The sequence below is a fragment of the Bubalus kerabau genome, chromosome 10 (genome assembly GCF_029407905.1).
Source record: "Bubalus kerabau isolate K-KA32 ecotype Philippines breed swamp buffalo chromosome 10, PCC_UOA_SB_1v2, whole genome shotgun sequence".
NCBI lineage: Eukaryota > Metazoa > Chordata > Mammalia > Artiodactyla > Bovidae > Bubalus > Bubalus kerabau.
The window spans coordinates 72,162,110-72,188,688 of NC_073633.1; the positions used below are offsets into that span (position 1 = coordinate 72,162,110).

Genomic DNA, 26,579 nt, shown 5'->3' on the forward strand with positions numbered 1-26,579 from the left:
ACTGGTGCCTCCTTTCCTCTCTCCCTTTCCCTTTGATATCCAGAGAAACCTGCAAACCCTTTTCTCTGCATCTGTTGAAGGAATGTGAAAAAAATAACACTGAGACTTGCTGACAGTGTTTTAAGGCTGATAACGCATTTGCATACAGGTGATAAAGGCCTTTTGTGCAGCATCAATAAATGTTCCTACATTGCCCTGTAAATCTCTCCTCTTCTAAAGATATTCATCGAGAGATAGAGATTTCCAAATTATCCATGGTAGGTTCAAAGAGGATACACACATTCTGTATTTTTAGATGCAAGTTTTTCAAGGGCTGGAAAGGCCTCAGGGAAAGATGCTCATCAGAGACACACTAATAACAATTTTAGATCGAGAAACAAGAGCTAGTCGTGCCCCTGGGACTACGATGCTGACAGGAGGCTCTGAGAGCGCCCTCATTTTTGGTGTACACAATCCTGAGGTTGTGCTGTTTCTGATCTTTCCCTTGAGAAGGATTAGTGTTGACACAGGAGGCTGGGGACTGAGCCCCCTCCCCACCACAGAAGTGTGGCACAGAGAGATGCCCACTACTCGCCGGGTGCTGGTTGTAAGTGAGCCTGAGGCTGAAAATGGAGCCTGTCAACCAGGGGAAATGAACCTGGTGTGAAGCCACTTTCCTGGAGCATCCGTCCCTCCCAGCCGCTCAGGCCAGCATCCTCTCATCCTAGCGCCATCCGTGATGGATGCTGTGCTGAGTGTCCAGAGTGGTTGGGACTCGTCTTGTTATTTTCCTCTCTCAGGTGATACAAATGGGTCATTCAAAGGTGTTTAACAGGCCTCAGAAGCAATGGCCCCTTTTGGCAGGGAGGGGATGTGTGTCCTCTTTTATATCTCTTTCATAGTTTTCAGGGGACTGTGTCATAATTTTGGAGACCTCCCAAAACCTATTTTTGAGTTCTGTGCTCCAGCTGCTGGGCCCCAGGGCATGGGGAGCAGGGATGGCTCAGCCATGCTTGGACCAAGAAGGGTGGAGCCAGTGTTTCTCTGGACTTGCTTCTTTCCAAGTGAAGTTGAGTGTCTGGACAAGTGGGGTGTCTGGACGAATGGTTTCCAAGACAGTGGATGTGAGGTTCTAACTGGTAACCATGGGAAGGAGGCCTGGCCTTCCTGTTGAAGGGCTTAGAGGGTCTTGTGGGAAGTCCTTGTTCCCCAGGACACTGGGTTCACCGTCTGCTTACAGGAGCTTCATTATCTTTTCTTTCTTTTTTCCTTTGCCTGTCTTTTCTCTGTTATCTTTCATTATTTGTGTTTTATTCTGAAGCCCTCTGTATACTTTAGACATTCTCTCAGAGCAGGTGAAGGTTTGCCCATTGCATGCTGACTTTTGGAGATGAGAAAGTCACTATTCACATGAAGGAGAGAAAGATGGAATCGATGTCCTATCCCTGTTTAAGAGTGAGAGCCAAAATATTCCAAAGTTCAAGGAACTTCCCACGTATCAGCTTCTTCGATTCCTGCCTTTAAAACTGGTGCAAATTGTCCCTTCAGAGCTTCTTTGATCAGAAGGTGATGCAGACAAGACTTTACATCCAAGATTTTCTTCATAGGCTCAAGACGTGTGGTCAGAAACGTGCTATTTGGTGATGGGACTAAACAGAGGACGCTCTTCTGTGTATATCCACCTTCTGCTGACTTACTGAACTGTCCTTGTCCCAAAAAATTGCGTGGGATTCACAGGATAAAGTTCTTAGCAAATTAAATATAAACACCTATTTGAAGGAACATGATAAAAGATGAAACGTTCTATGTATGGAAAAAGTGTATTTGCAGTTCCACTGATAAGTCAAGCTGTAGAAACGTCCACACCTGAAAACAGCATCATCCCAGAGGGTTGGGGCCAGTGTTTGTGCCCCACGAATGCCCCTCCCCACCACACCTGGTGCCATCTTCCCTCGAAGGCCACCCCCCTGGGGACTCCTGCCACCAGATGCTGCTCAGAATGGCCTCCCAGGAGAGCACAGAAGCAGCCCTTACAGCCTACCCTAAGAGTATGTCATTCAATTCCCCTGTCCCAGAGCAGACGTCGGGTTCAATTTCCAAATTAATTTGTATTTTTCTGAGAAATGAAATCTGAAATCAAATGAAGTGCCTTTAAAGAGAGCCAGCTCTTCCTCTTGGATCCTCGTCTCTTCCTTTCTGTGACCGGGCCCTTTGGCAGGAGTGCCGGCATTTTAAAGCCCCATTCTGGTCCATCTCAGGATGCCATCATCTGATTGCTATTTTCCTACTCTTTAAACGCCCAGCTTACGAGAACAACATGGAATCTGTAGTAGAATCTGGAGGAGTTCCAAATCTCTAGGGGATGCATGTCAGCCCTCACCCCACACCTTGGGAAAAGAACAAAAATTCCTGTAATTGAGCTTAATTTAGTGTGAATTCATCTTTCTTGCCAGCAGCTGTGCATACCTTGCTGAAACGCTGTGTTCATCTTAGCCTTCCTTTCCATCCAGACAGATGAGCCAGGTTTGGCTACACACTGTCCCTTAGGAATGTGCCTCTTGGGTCAGGAGTGGGAAATACAGCTCAGGGCCCAGCATTCCTTCTCTTTTTATTTTTTCAGAAACATCCATCCCTCTTTTTGTCTTGGTGTCAGCGTTCCCTGCCAGGGTTTGTCACTAAGTTCTCTCACAAGTAGATCAGCTCCTGCTCTCAGAGGATTAACATCATCTGCCCGCTTTGCTTTGTTTTTCCTTTTATAGTGAACAGCCTTCCTGAAGGTTTAAGTCAGCTCCAAGGCACAGAGTGGATGTCCCTGGCAGTAGGGATCTCAGACTAATATCTCAGGCTCAGGGAACCATGGGATCAGCTACTCAACTAGAAATTAATGAACAGAAGTGGAACTCTGAATGGGAATATAAAAGTTTCCCCTTTAACATGCCTCACAGAGGCTGCTGGTTATACATGTTTGGACTGAATACGCTGATTGTGGTTTCTAAATTCAGTTCTCCTTATCCTTTGTGAAAACTTGATTGTGACTTACTTATCTCAGGGGAAAGATTCTTGATTCTAGGTTGATACTCAATTATGTTCTTCTCTTCCTGTGTATCACATGAATCTAACGTGCTCTCTACCCTTCCCTCACACAAAGCCTTCAGGTGGCCAAGAAGGGGGAAAAAACCACACCCTTCCAAGAAAATGAAATGGAGAATTTCACTGATGGAAGAAGCACATGTGCCCCTCCTGTTAGCATCATATCTTTAGAAATTTTGTGTAAACCCAACACCTAGAGACTTTGAAGTCCAGGGCTGTTGCTGAGCGATGTGACTGTTCAATGGAAAAAGAGACAAGGAAGAAAGGCTGGTTAACAGGTTTCATTTTTGTCCTCATCAAGTCAGCTGCCTTTCTTGAGCACTTGCTGAGAGAGGCTTTGGACTATTATTGGAGAGACAGAGGCGAAGAAGGTGGTTCCTGCCTCAAGGGACTCACTATAATGTGAGGGGTCCAATGCATGTGCACAGCTGTGCAAATATTTTGTCTCGGAGGCTCGCCGTGGATTGAGGCAGGCAGCAAGGAGGGCCCTGATTCAGGTGGAGGGGAGTCAAGGAAAGTTCCTGGAGGGGGAGAGGCCTGGAGCCTCAGCTGGGAGCAGGATTACAGATTAGCCAAATACATAAGGTGAGGGAAGGGCATTCTGTGCAGAGGGAACAGTATGCCTGAAAGTGTGGTTATGAGACAGCTTGACCAAGTGCATCATCTGATGGCTTGAGGGCACATGGGAACACAATCTTGGGAGAGGGAAAAGCCAGATGCTAGGCTTTGCAAAAGCTTGGAGCTTTTATCCTGACATTGAAGGAATGTAGCAGCAGAAATGACCTGTTCAGATATACATGTTAGAAATAGGACCTGAAAGGAAGAGTGGGAGTTGTATCAAGGTAGAGGATGGGGAGGGAAGTCTGGATTTGGAGGCCAACTGAAAGGTGGGGGGGTTTTCGATAACCAAGGAGAAAAATGAATTTGGACCAAGCCGAGCAGAGGAGACAAAAGGAGTGTGTTCGTGGGGTCTTCAATAAGATATAGAGAGAGGTCTGAATTGAATGGCGCTGATTGAACGTAGACAGGGATGGATAGAGCGGGAGGAATTGAGGACGATGCCCAGCTTTTTGCCTGGGACATCTGGTTAGCCCATGGTATCATCAATAGCAAATAGTTAATAGGAAAAAGAAACAGGCTGAGGGGATGGAGTGGAGCAGCCTGAGTTGGGCACCTGTGGAAGAGTCCAGTGGAGGCGTGCCAACCAGGGCCACGCTGCATCATGCTGTCCCCTGGCCCAGTCTCTCCAAGAGCCCCAGCTCCTCTCCTCCCCTGCACAGTTTAAGCATTCTGCCTCCCTGTGTGTAGTTCACGTGGGGGATTCACTAGGCTTCTGGCTAGCGAAGTAGATTTAGACTAGTGAAGTAGATTTAGGACTTCTGGCTAAGTCCCATAGATTTAGGCTTCTAATGGACTTCCCTGGTGGTCCAGTGGTTAAGACTCTGCACTTCCAGTCCTGTGGGGTGCAGATTTGATCCACAGTCAGGGAACTAAGGTCCCATATGCCATTTGGTACAGCCAAAAAGAAAGATTTAGGCTCCCTAGAAGCTCCAAGATTCTCTCATTGCCGTTGTCAATGTGTGAGAGGGGTAGAGGTGGGGGATGGGGTCTGCTTCTCTTGATGTGAGCTTCAGCCTCACCATTACAAATTAACACTGGCTGGTGTACTTAGGAGGCATGGCATTTTGTTAGTATAAAAATATAGGGGTAATTGAAACTTACATTGTTTGTATATGGACATGATAAAGGTAAAGTGGAAAGCTTTGGTTCCAGTAACCTTGATAGAAACATAGCAGTTAAGAGTGGAGGGGGCCAGTGACTCTGAAAATAGGCTCCGTTTTTCTTTTCTAAAGAATCTTTCTTCAATGAAACTTATATTTTTTCTCCATAGCAAAGGAAATATATTGCCTATTCTGAAATAGCTCCTTTGGGGTTTTGAGTTATTTTTGAAATGTAGAACTTTGAACTTCTGCCTGTCTTAGAATGAGATTAGACAAAAATATATATTGAGAAGTGTGATTTTTGTAAGACAAAGGAACCCGTCAGGAACCTTTATAAGAAAGGTTGTGAATCCAGTTTCTGAGGGTCATAAGGGTGTGAGTGACAGAGAGGGAGTGACATAGCCCCGTGTGTGGCTGGGACACTTTTCAGCACTGCTGTCATGGGAACAAGTTACTATTTTCTGAAAGCTGACTTTCTAGACGCTGTCTTGAATTCATCTAACTTAAAGGCCAGGATTTAGTAAATTTACTTCACTTTATTTCCAAATGCCAGCATACGACCTTTGTGGTTAGGTCCTAATGGGCTCAGACTTGTGCTCCCTCTTCTCAGATATGCTGGGAAGCCCTGATGTCTTTGAAAAGCAAATCCCCAGGATTCCCCCAAATTCTAACAGTCATGAGAATACCACTATTCCTTACCAAATGTGTGTCTTCTGCTGAAGTACTTCAAGCATAGCTTTCAAGGTGGAACGCAACCGCAACTGATGCAAAGCAGGCTGAGAGTAGAACACCACTTATGAATGTCATAGCCAATGGAAACTGCGAAAAAGTGAGACCCTCTCTTTGTACCTAACCCTTCAAAGTGGTTATTCTACCCAAACTCAGCCATCTCTTTGCCTTCCAAGACCCACACGTGCTCCCCACCAGCATGGAAGCCAGAAGCCACCATGAACATGTCCAGGATGGTGTAGCCCCCTCTCAGCTTCACAGGGACCAGAGACCAAGGAGCCTTCTTTTTTTTGCTCAGAGCCTGGAACAGAATATGGCTTCCCTCGTAACCCAAACAGTAAAGAATCTGCATGCAATGCAAGAGACCTGGGTTCAATCCCTGGGTCAGAAAGATTTGTGGAGCAAGGGATGGCTACCCACTCCAGTATTCTTGCTTGGAGATTTCCATGGACAGAGGAGCCTGGTTAGCTACAGTCCATGGGGTCACAAAGAGTCAGGCACGACTAAGCGACTAACCTCCTACTACTGGAACAGAGTAGGATTATTCATTCTGCTCTAGTCAAAAATACATGCGGGCTCTAATTATCTTGCCAGTGCTGCTAGACTTCTGTTCTTCATTTTTGAAAGATGTGTTTTCCTTCTGACTTCAACACTGAAGAATTATCTCCCTCAAAGACCAAGGATGCAGTCAGGTCTTGGAGAGAAGGAGGGAGTTTGCAATTAGCCTGGCTTTCTGTGGCCAATGGGAGCTGCTCTTCCATTGCAGTTTCCAGGACCACAGTGAAGCTTCTTATGGAAAATGAGGGTGTGATGGTTCATGGTTCTCTTTTCCAGGGATGCCTTACTCCCTGCCTTTTATATTGCTCCCCATAGTGGGTTCTTCTGCAGTATCACTTCCATCTTTCTCTCTTGCTGGGTCTCCTTGTTTGTTGGATACGTACTGCACCAGCCTGTTGACTTGAATAGTATTCCAGCAGGAGGTATTTGAGCAAAGCAGCCCAGATTCTGTATAAGCTGTTGTGTGCACCACAAAGCCTCTCTGTGGCTGATTTATACAAACTCTAAAAGGTAAACAGAAATCAGTGTAATTGGAAACTTGATCCCACTGGTGAAGACCAAGAGGTAGAGAGAGCGTATGAAAGATAGGTGAAGTACTATTATCAAAAATGGCCCAGAGAAGATAAACCACTATGGACGGCAGCAACATCTAGAGGAGCTTCATAAAGGTGGACCCTGTGGCACGGTGGTCTGCAAATGGATGGTGCCATTTTCTCCCAGAATTCTCCTTCCCTTTGCCCTTCTCTTGTCAGTTTCCTTCACGGGCTTTTCTTCCCACACCTTCCTCTAAGGGCCCAGTGCTTCCCGGGCTTCCCCTGGGCTCTCTCTTCTTCCCTGAGGGTCTCACCCACGTCTGTGGCTGAAGCAACTGCCATGTGCTACTGATGAGGGAAGTGGCTCCCAGCACAGCCTCCTCTTCAGATACCTTGATCAGTTGTCGTCTCCATCTGGATGGCTCGAAGGATGACCCTCTGCTGACCTAGCGTGGCATTCCCCATCTCTCTCCTCTCACCCCAGACCAGCTGCTCCCCTGTACTTTCCCACCAAACCTGACTCAGGAACTGTCTTAGGCTCCTTTCTCTCCCTCACTCCCTGTTCTTCCTTGATATTCAAGGGCTGTGGATTTACACTTTTCCTTCTCCACTGCCCTCCCCAGCCGTCTCAGAGGGCTTGGATTTATCCCCTGATGTCCACTCCCACATTCTCCAGCCCTGCCTTGACATCAACAGCCTTCCCAGATCTCACATACGCATCTTATTGTGCCTCTATTGCTCGGATTTCAGCAGTTCCTCCATCACCCAAGCATAGGTCAACTTTCATAGTTTTGGCGTTACAAATCCGAGTCATCTGGCCCCTGCCTGTCTGTCCTGCCTGGTGTCTAAGCTCTTTTCTAGCATTCACCTAAGCTTTGCTTGGCCTGGAATGCTCTCTCGGATCTCAGCTTCACTTATGCACTGCTCCTGCTTCCTGAGACGGCTTCCTCGTTATGGTCTGCCCAGTGAGTCCAGGACTAATGCTTCTGTGAAGCTACCCCTCACTCCCCAAGGCCAGCCCAAACGCCCGTCATTCTGTGCCCATCCCCCAGAACTTTGAGTAGAGTTAGCACTTGTCTTGCAATTTTCATACTTTTTTTTTTGTAAGTTAGCCTTTCTTTTTGGATTAAAAACTCCTTGATGGCAGGGACATGCCTGGCCCCTATAACAGGCATTTAGTAAACGTTGAATGAGCAGATATCAGGATGTCCAGACTTGGCAAGGAAGTCAGCATATAGTAAAAGCATCTTTATCTTTCTCACACTGCATAAGAGAATTGGCTTGTCCATTGGCTTGTCCATCAGAAACAGCCCAGATGAAGCTAAACGACTGTGTGCCAGCCAGAGGCAGGAGCCCAGAGGCATGCATGCTTTCAATCACGTATCCACCATTCCAGGAAACACCCCTATTTGTACATGTCCTCCAGCCATAGCCACAGCTTTGCAGAATAAGAAAAGAAGGTCTGGGATTAAGTTAGCTGGTTCTCAGCTTTGCATCCAACCGTGTAGCATCTGGACCGTGGGACAGGACCTGAGCTTTTAGAGTTTGTCCCTGGCCGACATCTTACGGAATCTAGCCTCCCAAGTCATTGGAATTCCTGGCTTCAGAGGAGTGAAATAGTCAAGGCACTCAGTTCTCTGGTTTGTTTCTCTCTTAATGGAGTTTTGTTTTAATCCCTGGAAAAGGAAGGTGCCTCACCACCAACCAGAGTCGGGGGGTGGGGTGGGGAGCAGAGGTTAGTAGGCTACGTTCTTAAGAGCTGGAATTTCCTCTTCTTTGTTCATCAGTTCACGCTGTAGGAGGAGAGGGCACACAGCACTGAACTAGGAACTGACCCTCTAGAAGAAGGTTAGCATGCCTGCCCAAAGGACATATGGCCAAGAAGAGCTTGCATTTCCTTGGAACAAATCCAGGAATAACTCTTCAGGAAGGTCTAACTCACCATGTTCTGAATCATTTTCTAGGAAAATGATTCCCAGTGACCTATATTTTGATTAAATGAGTGAGGCAGGCTCTTCATCCCTCTAACCAGGAAAATTCTAGTTGTCAAAATAGTTTTCTAGAAAGAAATGAGCACTGATTGGACTGAGATTTGCCACACCTAGATTTGTACCCCACTCTTCCCAACTCTTAAAACACCATATTGTCGTCTTGGCTTATATAGCAACCAGTTTGCAACATGACTTAGTAGCTCAGGATTCTATTTGTCTTATCATCAGTGGATTTTGCATAATTAAGTTGTAGGGCATCCAGTGACAATGTAGCCCATGAAGTTGCTCCATACTCTTTTGTGACAGATTGTACCCAAGTGTGGCATTGGGTTACCCAGACTTCTTTGAATCGTGATCACTGAGTTTTCTGAACAGCTGCTTGGGGCCTTTCAAAGATGTAAACAGCAAACGTGAAACCCGATGACCAAACAGTAACATGTTGGTGGCCTAAAGCTGAAGCTCAATCTATTTGTTGCCCACTCCCTGGAAGTATTAGCATTGTTTTACAGCAGCAACAAAAACATGGCGGAGAATCAAGTCTAGTCAAAGAGCTCCAGGATATCACATGAGGGAAGCGAATGCCCTGCACTCTTGATCCAGCCACAGTTTGAGTTGAGGAGGATATAAGGGGTTGGTACTGTGTATCTCGGGAAGCCCTGTTTCTTTATGGTTAGTGATGGTCCCAGTGGGACTCTCTACTTGTCATAGTAGAATGAAGGGCCTCGAAGCACAGAATCAGTGATTTTTTGCCTGAACTGACTGAGTCTTTTCTTAAAATGCCATTGGATATCCAATTTTGTTTCTCCAGAAATTCCTCTTCTTTGGCCTTCGTATTACTGCAAATCAAAAAGTAACCTCACCAGGCCACCCACTTTGTCCCACTTTATCTTTTGAGTTTCAGGTGGTAATCCCATACCTACATTCCCTAAATCTAGATTCAGTTCACCCAGGAGGCAGGGTCTGATTTCAGAGTAGGCCAGGCCTCTTCAATTAATCCCAGTTGACTACTTTAAACATTAAAAAATTAGAAGGTTCCTACTAATTTTGTAGTGTTTATGGTCTCTGTCAGTACCTCAGAATAAAGCACTTAGCAATAGACAGTATCTTGAAATCAACATGGTTAGTAATGGGTAATAATTCACAGAAAGCTTGAATTCCCCAGTGCTTCAGCATTTCAGAGGACTTTAAGTTACTGTTTATTCAGCCTTCCCATTGATGGGTTATTGGTCCTCATTCTACAAAAGATGATACAGTATAGGAAAAACCTGGGAATCTGGCAACCTGGCTCTAGTCCCCATTTCACCACATACTTGCCCTGTGATCTAGGTGTAATGACTTAATTTTGTCATCTGTAGAGTAAGTCAGGGATGGGGGAAGATGATTCTAGAGACTTCTCAAAGATCCTATTGCTCAAAAACCCTGGCTTAAAAAAATATGGGCAAGTGCTTTGTTTTGGTTGTACTTAGAAAGGTAATAATTCTCCTGTGGATTTTCAATACAGTTATTATTTAATTTTCCTAATTGTAGAATCCCAAACATGAGACTTATTTCAGATATGCTTTGGAATTCCCATTATTCCATAGTCTAGGCAATCTTTGGACCTTCAAGTCCTGATATTGGGTTGACATTCAAGGAGAAGGTCAAGGACAATTTCAGATATATGCCTTAGCTTGAAGAAATGGTCAGCAAAGCTCCCCCCTCCCCAACACCCACACTGTGTGGTAGTTTAGAGTCCTAGATGTCCTGATTCCCGCTAGGGTCTAGGAAGGCAGAAGAATGATCAGGCTAATGACAGGGACTCCACCCATGGTCACCCCTGCCTGGTTTGCTTGTTTTATTTTCCCTATCACTGTAAAAGCAGTGGAAACAGCATATGGGGATCTGCATTAAACCTGGAAAGAAATTATCTCGAGGGTAAAGATCATCGTATGTAGTTTAACATTCTAAGTCAGTTCTTTCTAAACCAACAATGAAGTAGTCTGACTAAAGCAGTGAATCCTTGCCATCTGGGGGGTTATGAAGCCCTTTGAGAATCCTATAGAAGCTGTGGATGACCCTCCTCCCAGAAAACCACCTATATACTCACAAATTGAAATGTAATTTTAAAGAATTTCTGTGTGCTCTGAAGCCCAGGGGCCCCCCCGGGTATAAAACAAAGTAAGAGAGCCCAACAGTGGGAATATCAGAACTAGACCAAACCTTCTAAGTTGGTAATTTAGCTGCCAAAATGAAACAATGAGTAACGTACAGATGATTTTTTTTTTTCCCTTTTCTTTTCTCTGACCACCATCTTCTTTCCTTTTCTCTCTTCGCACATCTCTGGTCATCTCCTCTCTTTCCCTCTCAATTTCTCTCCTCATGTCCTGCACATCGTGCACCACAGATGTTCCAGCCTGGTTAAAAAGCCTCCGCCTGCACAAGTACGCCGCACTCTTCTCCCAGATGACCTACGAGGAGATGATGGCCCTCACTGAGTGCCAGCTGGAGGCTCAGGTACGTACACGGAAAGGTGCCCCAGGTGGAACCTTGCACTCAAGTCTAAGGCAGACCTTGTCTGGCCCCATACCTGTACCCACCTAGTAGCTTGCCTTGTTCTAGGAACTGCCAGGTGCGGGCCAGCATCACATGGTAAGGCTGGGTTCTTGCCTTCAGGGTCTAGTACAAGATGGAAGACAAATGGGTAACCACAGGACAAGTGAGGCTGAGTAAGAGTGTTATGGAAAAAAAAAAAATAACCTGGTGTACACTGCTAGGGTGCCAGGGAGGAATCAGAAGAAACAGCATTGCCCAAGACCTCCAAGAGTCTGTGTCCCTGCTTTTGTTTTCATTGCCCTCCCACTCTGTCTGCTTGGCCAGTGCTGGGTTGGAGGATGACAGATTGGTTGTGAATTTTTCAATCTTAGTCACAAATCAGCTAACTTCCAGTAGTTAGGAAACAAAAGCACCAGGTCCTGAGTCAGAGCTTCCCCAGAAGTTGCTCAAAAACACATTCAGACTGATCTTAATTCGAACGGAGAAAGTTATACAAAATATTTTGTAACCACACTGAATAACATTACCCCAGGTCTCAGATGGCAGTCCCCTGCTGTGTGCCATAAAAGGGCAAGTTCCTCCTTCCTTCTGTGGATGCAGAAGGCCAGGCCAGTCAACAGAACCCCTGAAACTAAGCATGTTTCCTACCCTGCTGTGCTTGAGCAAATAGATCTGACCAATGTCTTTGTTTCCCTTGTTTAAAATGCTATTTGCATTTTCAACTTGACCTCAGTTTCCTTTGAGCGGTGATTTGAGAGAATTAATGGTCTGAACGGGCTAATAGTATTTCCCCTGCAGGAAGAAGAGATTGTACCGGTTGGGGCATGGCTGGTCTGGACTCAGACCTCCCAGCAGATCCTGAATTCCCATTGCATATTCAGTACCCGCAGTTAACCTTTGCAGGCCTGGCTGAATACCAGTATTGAGATGTAAGACAAAGCCCAAAGTCACTGCACATTCTCAGAGAATGAAAAGCCCTAATTTCAACTTCCTAAGGCTTCTCCCGCTGCTTTTTATCTCGATCGCTCCTTGAGATCCTCAGGATTGATGAGAACTGCTTCTAAGAGCATTCTTGTGTTTGGGTCAAAGTTGAAAAAAAAAAATTTTCAGTCATCACTTGGTCAACTTGAGGAAAAAACAAGAAATAATTGACATAGAGGGCAAAGCCCGAGGCCGGCACAAACTTTTCAGAGTAAAAATTCACGTGAACTGAAAGTCAAGGCTAAATAGTAATATGCTCCCAGTGTTTCATCTTAAAGATGGATTTAGATGTCACTAGAGTCTTAATTTTCCTCAGTAAAGGCAACACCTCTGGTGTTTTCATCTTTTCCACCTTTAAGGGAAATTTTATGAATCTTTGCAGAAAATCATCAGAAGTTTATATTACAGATCTGATTTGAGAAAGAACCTTCTATTTGGAAATCTTCAGTCTCTCTAGTCAACATATGTTTAACTGAATCTTAGGGCTCTTCGCCACTACACAGTTTATTAAGATACAATCCATAATCCTAACTGTGAATCCCAATCTTCTACCTGAAGTGAGAACTGCATTATTACAGATTTAAGTTCTTCTCTATTCTGATTTTCCTTGTGGAGACTCAGGAGGGCCTACAGACTGATAAAAACCAGCCTGTATTGTCTGACACCGGATGAGAATTGAACTGGATTTCATATCTCCTCGAGATGGGTAAACATAGAAAAGCTTTGAGAAAGCAACGCATATCTCTATATGGGATTGGAACCTTCGGGGAAACTGGAAGGGACTGAAACGATAAAACCTGGACACAAGAAAAGAGTGTATGACTTAAAAATGATGTTTGAAGACTATGAAGAAATTTCATGCTGGGTGGGATGATTGGCTGTTTCTTGCTCTCCCAAAGGTCACAGGGAAAAGACACAAGCACATGTGTGGTCAGCTGGAGTTAAAATATTTAGTAAGAAGAGCTTGATGATAATGGATATTGAGGAGTTACAACATTTAGTAAGAGGTTGATGACAGTGGATGTTGAAGAGAGAGACGAATGTCTATTTACTAACCTGTACGCACACGGGAACCAAGAAGACAGTAATGTACTATATAGCTTCCAAGAATCTCTAAGCTGATGCCTAAAAATATGTTTTTAAATCTAACTTTTACTTCATTACAGAATGTTACCAAAGGCGCAAGACACAAAATTGTCATCAGTATTCAGAAGCTCAAAGAGAGACAAAATCTCCTGAAGTCTTTGGAAAGGGTAAGTTATCACCAGGTGATGGGCCATTTCTACCTTCATGGTGGGAAAATGGGTCAAGGGAAATTATATTCTCAGTTGAAAGTGTCGTCAGCAGGCCTTACAGAGAGCAACAGGTTGTTTCCTTACCAAAGTCAGAAAAAATGAAATGATTTTGAAGTTCATCTCCTGGTTATACACGCTTCTACCGAGCCTGACTGCTTAAGTGTATCTAAGCCTTGGGTCCAGGCATCTGGAGACTGGCCCTCCCGTAGCTCTCAGGAAATGTTTTACATACATTCATTTCTGCCTTTTATACATCTGTAGTGATTAAGGAGGTGTTCAGCCCACAATCAGAGGCTGAAATTTTGACACATCAGTATAGGAAATAAACAGATGAGCCTCAGTCCCGCTGTCCACCCAGGGAAGGATCTGACTTTGAGAAAAGCTGCCCACAGCATGGCAGACACCCACAGGTTAACCCCCGGCTTCCACGGAGAGATCGCAATCTTTTGGTGGATGGACGTACTAGACTCTCCAGAGAATAATTTCGGACATTAACTTACCAGAATGGGTCCCTGTGACTCTGAAAGGAGCTGTCTCAAAAATGCAAAATGCTGAAAAAGCGTTTATTCCATCGTTAAAAGCAATTCATCTGTTGTTCATCTGCTCTTTTTGTTTGCTGCCCAAGTGTGTTTTCTTCTTGCCTTTGTATCTGGATGTCAACCTAGTGTGAATGTCATTTTTAGGACATGGTGGCTCTATGACTTCATCTGAGGTCCAAAAGCTACCCACTGCAGTATTCTTGTCTGAAGAATTCCATGGACAGAGGAGCCTGGCAGGCTACAGTCCATGGGGTCACAGAGAGTCGGACACAACTGAGCGACTTATTTTTTTTTAAGGTCCAAAAAAGAACAGACCTTGTAAGCTGGTGCTGCCACAGCCCTGGTGGGGAGATCCTTGTGCATTGCTGTTGGGAGTGGTGGGTGGGAAGGTATTTGCTGTTTGCAGAGCTTGAGTTGTAACCCTTTTAGAAATCCCAGGGTGCCTTTGAAAGGGATCAAAGAACTAAGGCAGGTGAGGCTAAAGCAAATTTTGGAGCAGATAAACATAACAGTGTAGTGGAAATTTTTTAACTTATTCACAAAGATCTGTGTGTGTATATGTTTACATACAACATATAAAATTATGCTTAATGAATATTAATGAATAATTAGTCGCTCAGTCATGTCCAACTCTTTGAGACTCCATGGACTGTAGCCCACCAGGCTCCTCTGTCCATGGGATTCTCCAGGCAAAAATACTGGAGTTGGTTGCTATTCTCTTCTTCAGGGGATCTTCCCAACCCTGGGATTGATCCCGGGTCTCCTGCACTGCGGGCAGATTCTTTACTGTCTGGGCCACCAGGGAAGCCCAATGAATATCATATAAAATACAAAGTAATATATAGTTATAGAATATGCATCTGTAACTTTGTAAGGAAGGTGGCTTTTAAAACCTCTGCATGGATAGACAGAGGCTACTTACGGGTACTTCCATGATGAAAGACCTGTTCTTAATTATAGTGAATCACAAATGACAAGTGACCTGCCCAGCTGAACCTGAAGTTACTGTTGTTGTTCTTAATTTTACACCAACTCCTTTACCAAGGCATTCATCTAACAGTGTTTATTGCCATTTCTATATAACTTCTCTTTGGGGAAATATTCAATAGGCCAATTTTCTCATCTGTTAAAAAGCACAGAAAACATTTTGCAGGAGGATTCGATTGCTAAGATTATGGTTAAAGAGTGGTGTTTTCTGCTCTTATTTCTGGAGCTTCCTTCAAGAACTCATTCATATCCTCTGTCACTGAGGGTCATGCACCCACCTGGGAGACAGAGATGGCTGCTGTTGGCTCCACCTCTTGTAGTGCTGGGCCGAACCAGACAACACAAGGGCAGCAAGGTGGTTCGGGTGGCCCTCATATGCCACTGACTTTCTGTCTAGCCTTTGATAGTTCGGTGACACTATGTCCTATATTTCACACCTAGAATAATATTGACTCCACCCAAAAAAAGAAAGCTTTCTCCCTGGACCACTGGATTGGGCATGTTAAAACAGATGACAAATGTAGCACAGAATCTGAAAGAAACTACTGGCCAAGAGGAAAGCATGATGAGTTTATTTGGTGTGACTTCTTTGAGGAGGAAGGTGGTGGACCACCATTTCAGGCTTGCCTGAGAACACCTGAGTTTAGACACCTGCGAGCTTGTCCCGTTAGGAGCTGATGGCCTGGGGGTGGGAGTGAACCGCAGTGTCCACTGAGGACTCAGCCTCAGCTCTGTTGTTCCCTCTTGTCTGGAACCCGCACCTCTTCTGCGTTGCAGGGAGAGGGCTGTCAGTAACCTGTTCCCACATAGGCCACCAGCGACAGCCTCCCACTAGCCATTTCTCTGGCATTCCCAGACATCCTCCACTGACTATGCTGTTGGAAGCACTGTCCTCATGTTCTTGCTTCCAGTGGCATTCTTACGTCACACAGAACCCTGAGATTTCTAAGGAGATGGCTGGGGCCCCGCCCGTGGCTAGTTCATAATCAGCAGCTGCTGCAGATAAGCTCTATGTCCAGAGCACTTCCACTCAGTTACTGAACACTTACTAAGCAGCTGCCTTGGACTCGATTTCCCCCGTCCTCACTGGAGGCAAACCGTGAGGAATTCGAAGTCCCCACCCCCGGAGAGCTGTGGACACGAGGTGCCACAGACAGACGCATGGTGGTGCTGTCGCAGCCCAGCGTGATCAGCACCATCACTGGGGCCGGTGGAGGTGTCTTCCTGGGATGAAACAGAGGACTCCACGGCGGTGAGGACAGAGAGCAGATGGGCATCGGTGCTGGTGGGGTGTTGGGGGACAGCGGGCCCCGAGCCAGGGTGGGGGCCACGACCGTGGAGAAGAATAAGAGAGTCACTTAGCAGGAGTCTGGGCATTGGCAGGAGGTGCAGGCTTGGGTGTCATTCCATTTGGGAACCAAAAATAAAGGAGTTACTAGTGTGAAAGGACTTCCCTCGTGGCTCAGATGGTAAATCGTCTGCCTACAATGCGGGAGACCTGGGTTCGATCCCTGGGTCGGGAAGGTCCCCTGGAGAAGGAAATGACAACCCACTCCAGCACTCCCGCCTGGAAAATCCCATAGACAGAGGAGCCTGGTAGGCCACAGTCCATAGGGTCTCAAAGAGTCAGACACAACTGAGCGACTTCACTTCACTTCACTAATGTGAAAGAAATGGAGTTGAGTTTGATGGGTGGCATCTGTAATACCTTGGGACACCCCTCTGGAAGTAGCAAGTCAGTGGCCCAGAGAACAAGTCTAGAGCCCACAAGGGTTTGAAAGACTCCGTTGTGGGTCGTTTATGTGTAAATGGCCAGAATTGTGTGATGAGTGATAAGAGCTGAGGATGGACCCTAGATGGGGAGCACCAGAGGACATGGAGGGACCAGTGACAGACCCCAGAGGGTGGGAGGGTTAAAGAGGGACTGTCCCATCAGGAGCCATGGACGTGTCACACCTGATGAGGACTGAACACTGCTCCCTGGAACTGGCCACCAGCAGCTCCCTGATAGCCCTGATGCAAAAGAGTCTCAGGGAGATGGGAGGGGAAGCAGAAACCCAAGAACGGGAGCATATGAATGGTACTGAGGCCTTGGGGTGAGGCAGTGCAGACTTCTCAATATGTTTGGTGGGAAAGGTAAGATTAGAACCGTCACTGGGGCAGATTTTCCAGCATTTATCTTTAATAGTGAAAATGTTTCCATGTGCGTTTCAGTTCAGTTCAGTTCAGCCGCTCAGTCATGTCCGACTATTTGTGACCCCATGGACTCTAGCATGCCAGGCCTCCCTGTCCATCACCAACTCCCGGAGTTTACTCAAACTCATGTCCATTGAGTTGGTGATGCCATCCAACCATCTCATCCTCTGTTGTCCCCTTCTCTTCTTGCCTTCAATCTTTCCCAGCATCGGGGTCTTTTCAAATGAGTCAGCTCTTTGCATCAGGTATCCAAAGTATTGGAGCTTCAGCTTCAGCATCAGTCCTTCCAATGAATATTCAGGACTGATTTCCTTTAGGATGGACTGGTTTAATCTCCTTGCTGTCCAAGGGACTCTCAAGAGTCTTCTCCAACACCACAGTTCAAAAGCATCAGTTCTTCAGCACTCAGCTTTCTTTATACTCCAACTCTCACATCCATGTGCTTTTATTTACTGTCTTTTTTCAGTTGACTCCCAAACTGTGAAACTGACCATTCTCTGAGCTTGGGAACCTGGCTTGGAGAAAGGAGACACACACACACCTCTGTGTTCCCACCACCCCCGCCGCCCCCATCCTAGCAGCATCCTCACAATGTATGGGTCCATCCCGGGAGCCATAAGCATCTTAGGGTGAGAATTCTGTTGTCCTTTTTAGACCCCCAGTGTCTGACAGCGCCCAGCCCATAGAGAGGATGGAGTTAAGTAGACGCAGGAGTGCTGTCTGCTGGGTGAAGGGTCCAGTCCGTCTCACAGAGAGAAGGATGGGGCAATGGGATGCTGCATAAATGCTGGGGATGCCACCAGCTGCCATTTTCCAGATGATTTGCACCCTGTGGCTGTTACAAGCCCTGAGAGAGGCTCTGAACCAGTCCTCCTCCAAGACCTAAGAAAGCCAGGCCAGGAAGCCTGGGACAGTCAGGATGGAGCACCTTCCTCCTTGTCGGCCCCAAGCTGCATCTGCCTGACCGACTGCATTGTAGGAGGGTCCAGCCTTCCCACTCTGCTCTCACCTCTCTTCTGCACAGTAGTTAAAGGGCAGCTGTGCTGCTTTGTGCTCATGTTTGCCTCTTTGAGTTCCTAACGCAGGGTTATACTTATGATACAAAGGATCCATAGAGACTTGGGTTGATCTCCTGTTTTTGTCAACATGGGAGTTCGGTCCCTCAGCCAGTCGAGGGCACTGGATTGAGCTAGATTCCTTCTCTGCCTGGGCCCTCAAGTTCCCGAATTCACTCTTAAGAGTCAGAAATGCAACCTGATGGTCATAGTGCGCCCCCCGGAGGCTGGCATCAACAGAGCTACTGCCTACTGGTCATAAGCCAGGGGTTGTCTCTGAGACAGTGGCTTTAGGTCAAAGCAAAAGACCAAGCTAAGCATGATTCCTGATTGTGATATTTTCAGAAAGTATCCGACATTATTCACTATGTTTATGGGTTTCCTTTTCGGTGTGGGTGTCCCCAGTAGCATCACATAAGATTTGAACTTGGAACAAGTATACATGCCCGGTTTGAAGGAGTTCAGCTCTTAGCAGAACCCAGATCTCCGCCCCCATCACTGAGTAACTGCAGAAGCCTTCACACCACGTGTCGAGAGCAGGCGAGGTTGGTAGCAGTTGAGTCACAGGCACACATTTGCTCTTCTCAGTGGTACTGCCACATGGGATGGCACAACAGGGGTGCATGTGATCACCCAGAGGAGCCTGCCAGCTCTGTCTGCCCAGCCCCCTCCCAAGGGGCAGCCTTACCCCCTCCCTCTCATTTCCCTTCCCCTCCTCAGTCAGGGCTAGACAAGGAGGTCAGAACCCCCCACCCCCCAGGTGCTGGCAGGAACTGGAGAACCTTGAGGCAGGGCTTGTCTGGTTGGCATGTAGTTTGATCAGAAAAGGCAGCAGGGGCTCTCTTGGCCTAGGTTGGCTAGCTTGCCTCTATGGGTCCTGCCCTGATACCATGTCAGAAGTCAAGGGACCAGTCATGTGACAGCATCAGACTCTGCAAAGGGCCAGTCCAGCCCAGCGTCAGGAAAACTGGGACTGACCAGGAGCATCCTGACTCAGGCATTGAGCTTGCGGGCACAGGCTGCAGGCAGGTCTTACCATGCCCCTTTCTGCCAGGTTGAGAAGGAAGGGTGTAGGCTCTGCAAAGTCCACTTCTTTAAAAGGAAAATGGATTCTCTCCCCTAAAATAGACTGGAGAGTGGCCCTGGACAGGTTTGAGACAATTCTGGTGGCTACTTAGCATTTCAGTTCCCTCGGAATCCTGGGGTGCCAACTAGGCCGAGGCACAATTCAGGCTCTGCTTCCAACCCCCCCACACAAAGCAAGTTCCCGCCAGCAACCGGGCGGGCTGTCGGTGTTTTGGTGCCCAGAATTGAAACAGGCCTGCGTCCTCAGATTTCCTCTTTCTAACTGATTGATGGGAGATCTGGGTGCAGAAATGATCGTGTCCCATCAGCTTGTGTTGCTTGACATCATCGAGCAATTTTTCTTGATAAGAGAGGATCCCAGGAACGGGCTGGTACTCATGCTTCAGGCTTTTAAAATTATGTTCTTGCTATTCTGGGCTCTCAGAAGATTAAATACTTCATTAGTAATCAGGGCCCTGATTGTCAAGGTCCTTCCTGGGTCCTAGGGAGAGGTTTGCTGCATAATCACTGGGCAGCACTGTGGCAGAGAGCAGGGCACACCCCCTACACCAGGGAGACCCCCAGCCCCTGACCACCATCCCCAAGCATCTGAGCCTGTTCTGCGCCTCTGTGAGCATCTGACAGATAGATGTCCATCAGAATCAACTTTCACTGCTTTTTCTAATAAATAACACCCAGGATATCAAACTGTATGTGTAGAAGGATTCAATTTCATTATATAAAGTCATGGATATATTACATACAATTATATACATTATAGGCATACCTCATTTTATTACACTTCACACATACTGCCTTTTTTTTTTTTTTAACAAATCAAAGGTTTGTGGCAGCCCTGAGTTTAACAAGCCTTTTGGCCCCATTTTGCAAACAGCGTTTGCTCACTTCATGTGTCTTTGTCACGTTTTGGTAATTCTCATCATATTTCAAACATTCTCATTATTATGATATTTGGTATAGTGATCTGTGATTAGTGATATTTGATGTTACTATTGTGAAAAGATTATAACTCGTTGAAGACTCAGATCATGGCTAGCACTATTTAGCAATGAAACATTTTTTAATTAAGGTATGGACATTGGTTCTTTTAGACATAACGCTGTGACACACTTAATAGACTATATGTGCTGTGTGCTAAGTTGCTTCAGTCGTGTCCGACTCTTTGCGACACTATGGACTGTAGCCTGTCAGGCTCCTCTGTCCATGGGATTCTCCAGGCAAGAATACTGGAGTGGATTGCCATGCCCTGCTCCAGGGGATCTTCCTGACCCAGGGGTTGAACCTGGGACTCTTAAGTCTCCTGCATTGTCAGGTGGGTTCTTTATCACTAGCACCACCTGGGAAGCCTAATAGACTGTATAGTGTAGTGTAAACATAACTTTTATAGGCACCGGGAAACCAAAAAAAATGAGTGATACTCTATGTAGTGATCTGGAACCAAACTTGCAATATCTCCAAGGTCTGCCTCTATAGTATATATATATATGTTTGTGTAAAATACTTATTTTTCTCTAGAATGATCCTTCTGAAACACATCACTCCCCTGCTCAGAACCTTCCCTGACTTCTCATCTCATGTAGAAGACATTCTTGCATCCCTGCCCCAGCCTGCTGACTTGACTCCTCTCCACTCAGGCCCTGTGGCTCCTTGGACTTCACGTCCCACCCCACCCCTCCTCCTCTCTGCTCCAGCTCAGGCCTCCGTGCTGTTTCTCACATGCTCCAGGCTCCCACCTCAGTGCCTTTGCCCCCGCTGTGCCCTCTGCCTGGAGCACTCTTTCCCAGGAACCCCTGCCCTGCTTCTCAGTCTCCAGCATGATGAATATTCATGTCCTGGTAGGATGTAAACTCCCCGAGGGAACCTTAACAGCTTTCCCACCATATCCCCATCCCCCACACCATCTAGCTCAGTGCACAGCAGGTCAGAGCACCCAAAACATGTATATTATCATATGTGAAATGAATCGCTAGTCCAGGTTCGATGCATGATACAGGATGCTCAGGGCTGGTGCACTGGGATGACCCAGAGGGATGGTATGGGGAGGGAGGTGGGAGGGGGGTTCAGGATGGGGAACACATGTATACCCGTGGCGGATTTATGTCAATGTATGGCAAAACCAATACAACATTGTAAAGTAATTCAGTTCAATTCAGTTCAGTTCAGTCACTCAGTCGTGTCCAACTCTTCGCAACCCCATGAATCACAGCATGCCAGGCCTCCCTGTCCATCACCAACTCCCGGAGTTCACTCAGAGTTATGTCCATCGAGTCAGTGATGCCATCCAGCCATCTCATCCTCTGTCGTCCCCTTCTCCTCCTGCCCCCAATCCCTCCCAGCGTCAGGGTCTTTTCCAGTGAGTCAACTCTTTGCATGAGGTGGCCAAAGTATTGGAGTTTCCGCTTCAGCATCAGTCCTTCCAATGAACACCCAGGACTAATCTCCTTTAGGATGGACTGGTTGGATCTCCTTGCAGTCCAAGGGACTCTCAAGAGTCTTCTCCAACACCACAGTTCAAAAGCATCAATTCTTCGGCACTCAGCTTTCTTCAGCTTTTCTTCTTCTTCCAACTCTCACATCCATACATGACCACAGGAAAAACCATAGCCTTGACTAGACAGACCTTTGTTGGCCAAGTAATGTCTCTGCTTTTCAATATGCTGTCTAGGTTGGTCATAACTTTCCTTCCAAGGAGTAAGCATCTTTTAATTTCATGGCTGCAATCACCATCTGCAGCGATTTTATTAGCCTCCAATTAAAATTTAAAAATTTATATTAAAAAATAATAATAATAAAATAAATTTAACAAAGAATCACATAACATAGGAACCTGTAGCTTTACAAATATTAACCTCATCGCAACCACCAATGAGGCAGGTACTATAGTAATCTTCATCTTATACACAGGGAAACTGAGGCACAGAGAAGTCATTTACCCAAGGGCACACAGCTGTATCAGACCCAAGCATCTGTCTTAGCATTGGTGCTTCTAACCACGCCTGTGTTGCCTCTGTCATGGGCTGGATGAAAGTGTGAATGAGCAGGTTCCTTCATCTAAAACAAATCATACGACAGGAAACATGTGGCCCTGTATAACTTTGTTGTGTAGCTTCTAAAGTGTGTGACGTAAACTATATCAAATGCACTTTAAGGAAAGGCACAGAGGATGCCAGGGAAGGAAATACACCGAAATCATTTTAGTCAGCATCTTAGTGGGATTTTAAAGTGATTCTATTCCCTCATTATACATGTATGTATTTTTAAAGTTTTCTACCTGGGCTAATATTGATGATTTAATTTTTAACATTTATTTATTTGGCTGCATCAGGTCTTAGTTGCGATGCTTGGGATCTTTGTTGCGTTATGCAGGGTCTTTCATTTTGGCACATGTACTCTGTAGCTGTGGCTCGCAGGCTCAGTAGTTGTGCCAAATGAGCTTAGTTGCTCTGTGGCACGTGGAATCTTAGCTCTGGACCAGGGATCAAACCCATGTCCCCCGCATTGCAAGGCAGATTCTTAACCACTGGACCACCGAGGAAGTCCCCAGAATGATTACATTGTAAACTGTCCCATCTTCCAAAGAATGTTCTAATGAAAGTGTCAGCAGACATGAGCCCCATCTGGGAATAGCTCCAGGCAGAGGCAGGGGAGGCATGGAGGTGGATCATCCCAGTTCCTGACCCTAACAGAGGTCTTCTCCCTTTGACCCTCTAGGACATCATTGAGGGGGGCAACCTGCGCCTCCCGCTCCAGGAGCTGCACCAGATGATCCTGACCCCCATCAAGGCGTACAGCTCACCGAGCACCACCCCAGAGGCTTGCCGCCGGGAGCCCCAGGCCCCGCACCCGCCTTCGCTGATGGGCCCCGACAGCCAGAGCCCGGACTGCAAAGACAGTGCCACGGCCGCGGGAGCCACGGCCACCACTTCGGCTGGGGCAAGTGGCGGGCTCCAGCCACACCAGCTGAGCAGCTGTGACGGGGAGCTGGCTGTCACCCCCCTGCCGGAGGGGGATCTCCCCGGGCAGTTCACACGTGTCATGGGGAAAGGTAAGCCCAATTTTCCCACCTGCCCTTTTCTCTTCTCAACACCCCTGACCAGAGCTACCCATTCCCATGGGCTTCCCCTGGGTGTGGGGTGAACTGCCAGAATCCATGTTATTAGCCCATTCTACAGATGCAGAAAGTGCAGCCTAGAGGGGAAAGGTATTTGGATCTGGATTCCAAGCTCTCGGACAAACCACCCCGTCAAGGCCTCTTCCTTCACCCTAGCTCCCATCTTTCCCCTTCCCTCAGACCAGGGCCCACAGGGCCCTCCTGGTGGACCATTCACTGGGCCTTTGGACTCTCAAGCTAAAGGCAGGCTTCCTACAGGCCACCCAAGGTACCATGGCCACGCTGCCTGTGTCTGTAGGGCAGCACAGAATTCACACATGGTCCCTGGCTGACAGCACCCCTTCTACCCGTGACTGCCCTGAGCCAGACCCTTATGCACGTATCCTTTACCATGTCCAACACTAATCTGTGCTTGATCAGGTGTTTCTCAAGAGCTCTTGATTATTTTAAAAATGTAGTGAATGCCAGTACTTTTCCTCTGGGAAGGGGGACCAGTGTGTTTTCTATTGTCCAATATTTCAGACCATTTCAAAGAACTGAGTTCTAACCAAAAGAAAGGGAACACCTGAGTCTTACATAGGTACAGTGAGAGATTCCTGGTGATTCGTGTTCTTAGAAAGACTGAGATCTGTAGAATTCTGGTTCAGAGGAGGTGACTTGTAGCATCCTTTGGAGCTGAAATGCCACCTGCTTCATGGTCAGCATGGGTCCCCCCCACCCCATTCACTTTCTCAGTCTCCCCTAACCCCAAGGGGCTCCTTGCTGTGTGGATTAGAGTAGATGACCCCCTGCTGGAGGTACAGGTGGGCTGGTTACCTGAGAATGTTGTACTTCACCCCCTTACCCATGACACGATCCATGTGGGCTCTGCATTCCTGTGGCATGGCTGCTTTTTAAAATTTAACTACTTTCAAATAAATTATGAATTCAAGTCACACTCAACATAAAAATCAGAGCTAAATGAAAAATGATGAAAGGTGAAAATAGCCCCCACCTCTACCCTTGGCCCTACCATATTCCTCCCCAGAGGTAACTGCTATAAACATTTCAGAATATCCCTTCAGAAACACTGTAATTATATAAAAGCACATGAGCATCCTTTTTACACACAAACAGGTCTTGTTTATATATTTCTCTACAGCTTTTTTTTTTACATTATATGCTTTCAATATTCCTATCAATACAAAAGTACCATCTCATTCTTTTTTAAAGGCTGCATACTGTTCCCCCATATGCATAAACCATAATTTGACAGGGCCCCAATTAGTGGATATAGAGGTAGTTTCCATGTTTTGTTATTACCCACAGTGTTATACTGAAAAACCTATGTGCCAAGACATGGTATAAATGGGATTCTGTGGCAGATCAGGTATGTGGGATGAGGGAGAGAAAGAATCATGGTGCCCAGGTTTTAAGCTTGATCTTGAGAGCAAGGCATTTTTACTCCTAACTGATGTCTTTGTCCAACCACCTCCACCTGTCCTTCTAAACATTCCCATCAAAAGCAGAACAGCAGGCTCTTTCGGATGGGAATAGAGTGAATTGCACTAGCGTGGCCGTGAGCTGCCCAGTGGGTGTGTGTTGTGCTCTGTCTCTGAACTTGGGTGTGTAGGTGGACCTGTGTATATATAAATGTGTGGGTATCACTTTGAGAAAATCACCCTCCCGTGAATGAGTAGCAGGCTCCTTACTCATGTGCATGCCCACACACCTCACATCCTACAAGGTGCGCCAGCCTCACTCCTCCAAATGAGATGTGCGGCTCATTCATAAAATGATGGTGCCTGCTCTGAGGAGGGCTGATGGTCTTTAGGGGCTTTGAACTCCCTCTCAAAGGACGCTCTTTCAAAGACAGGGCTTGGGACGCTGCTGCGTTCTTCTTCTTCCAGAGTGTCTGTCTCGGGCCGGGTTGCAGAAGGCTTAATATAGAATGGTATGTGTGGAATTAACCAAAGGGGCTTCTGGAGGCAAGGGCTCCTGTGGTGACCAAGCCTTTGACTTCAGTGGAACGAGGAGCCTCCTGGCCTTTTTTGTGAAGCTGACGTAAAGCCACAGTCACACATACCTCTCAAAATATTGGTCCTGAAAGGAAATCGGAGGCAGACCTCAGGGGTTAGAATGGATGTGCATTTTTCTAATTCATCCTTTTTTTTTTTTTTAATTCCCAGTGTGCACACAACTCTTGGTCTCCAGACCCGATGAGGAAAATATAAGTTCCTATTTACAGCTCATAGACAAATGTCTAATCCATGAGGTAAGTAGTGACAGGTTTCATGAAACAGCTTTTTCTCCTTCCTTTGAAGTAGTTCTCAGAGATTCTGTGAGGTGATCATTTGGGTCTCTGACATCTCATCTTTGAGGAGTAGACAGTCATTAATAATAGCTCGAGCAGAACTCAGCTGTGGTGACTTCAAACCTAAACGCAGCTTGTGTGTTCCTCTGGTGTCCAGAGATCCACCTAGACTGAGCTCTGACGTGGAGGCAAGTGCCTGAGAGAAGCTTCTGACTCCGGAGGCCTCCCTGAGGGACAGAGCCTGGGGTGGACCAAGCAGGGAGAAAGGGGAGAGTGTTCAGAACAAATAATGTGTGTCTGTGTGTGTGTTGGGTATGGTTTGAGGGCTTTCTGCTGTGTTTTGATTTCTGATTCTTATAGGAATTTTTTTTTTAATTGTATTGGGTTGTAGTTGATTTACAATGTAGTTTTAGTTTCTGCTATCCAGCAAAGTGAATCAGTTCTACATATACATCTATCCTCTCTTTTTCAGATTCTTTTCCCATATAGGCCATTACAGAGTATTGAGTAGAGTTCCCTGTGCTGTACAGTAGGTCTTTATTAGTTATCTATTTTACTTATAGTAGTGTGTGTATGTCAGTCCCACTGACATATATATTCCTCACCTTTTCCCCTTGGTAACCGTAAGTTTGTTTATTACATCTGTGACTCTATTTCTCTTTTGTAAAAATAAGTTGCTTTGTACTATTTTTTAAGATTCTACATATAAACGATATCATATGATGATTGTCTTTCTCTGTCGGACTTACTTCACTCAGTATGACAATCTCTGTCCTTTTCACAAAGGTCAGGCTGGTGCTATGCCTCCCAGGCTCTCGGGACAATGATGGAGCAACTCTGATGGAGCGAGGCAGGTCCTGGCCAGGGCTGTCCCGAGGGACATGGGGGGACAGGCAGTTGTGC

At 46.4% G+C, this 26,579-nt stretch overlaps 1 protein-coding gene across 4 annotated transcripts in view; it reads left to right on the forward strand.

Annotated features, from left to right (window-relative positions):
- The window catches only part of SAMD4A (sterile alpha motif domain containing 4A), a 227,237-nt gene that overhangs the window by 172,318 nt on the left and 28,340 nt on the right, over positions 1-26,579 (forward strand). For all 4 annotated transcript variants that reach the window (XM_055538109.1, XM_055538111.1, XM_055538112.1 and 1 more), the window contains 4 exons: positions 10,985-11,094; positions 13,281-13,367; positions 22,984-23,317; positions 25,552-25,637. In XM_055538109.1, the coding sequence (XP_055394084.1) occupies positions 10,985-11,094; positions 13,281-13,367; positions 22,984-23,317; positions 25,552-25,637 (617 nt within the window). The remainder of the gene's footprint in view (positions 1-10,984; positions 11,095-13,280; positions 13,368-22,983; positions 23,318-25,551; positions 25,638-26,579) is intronic.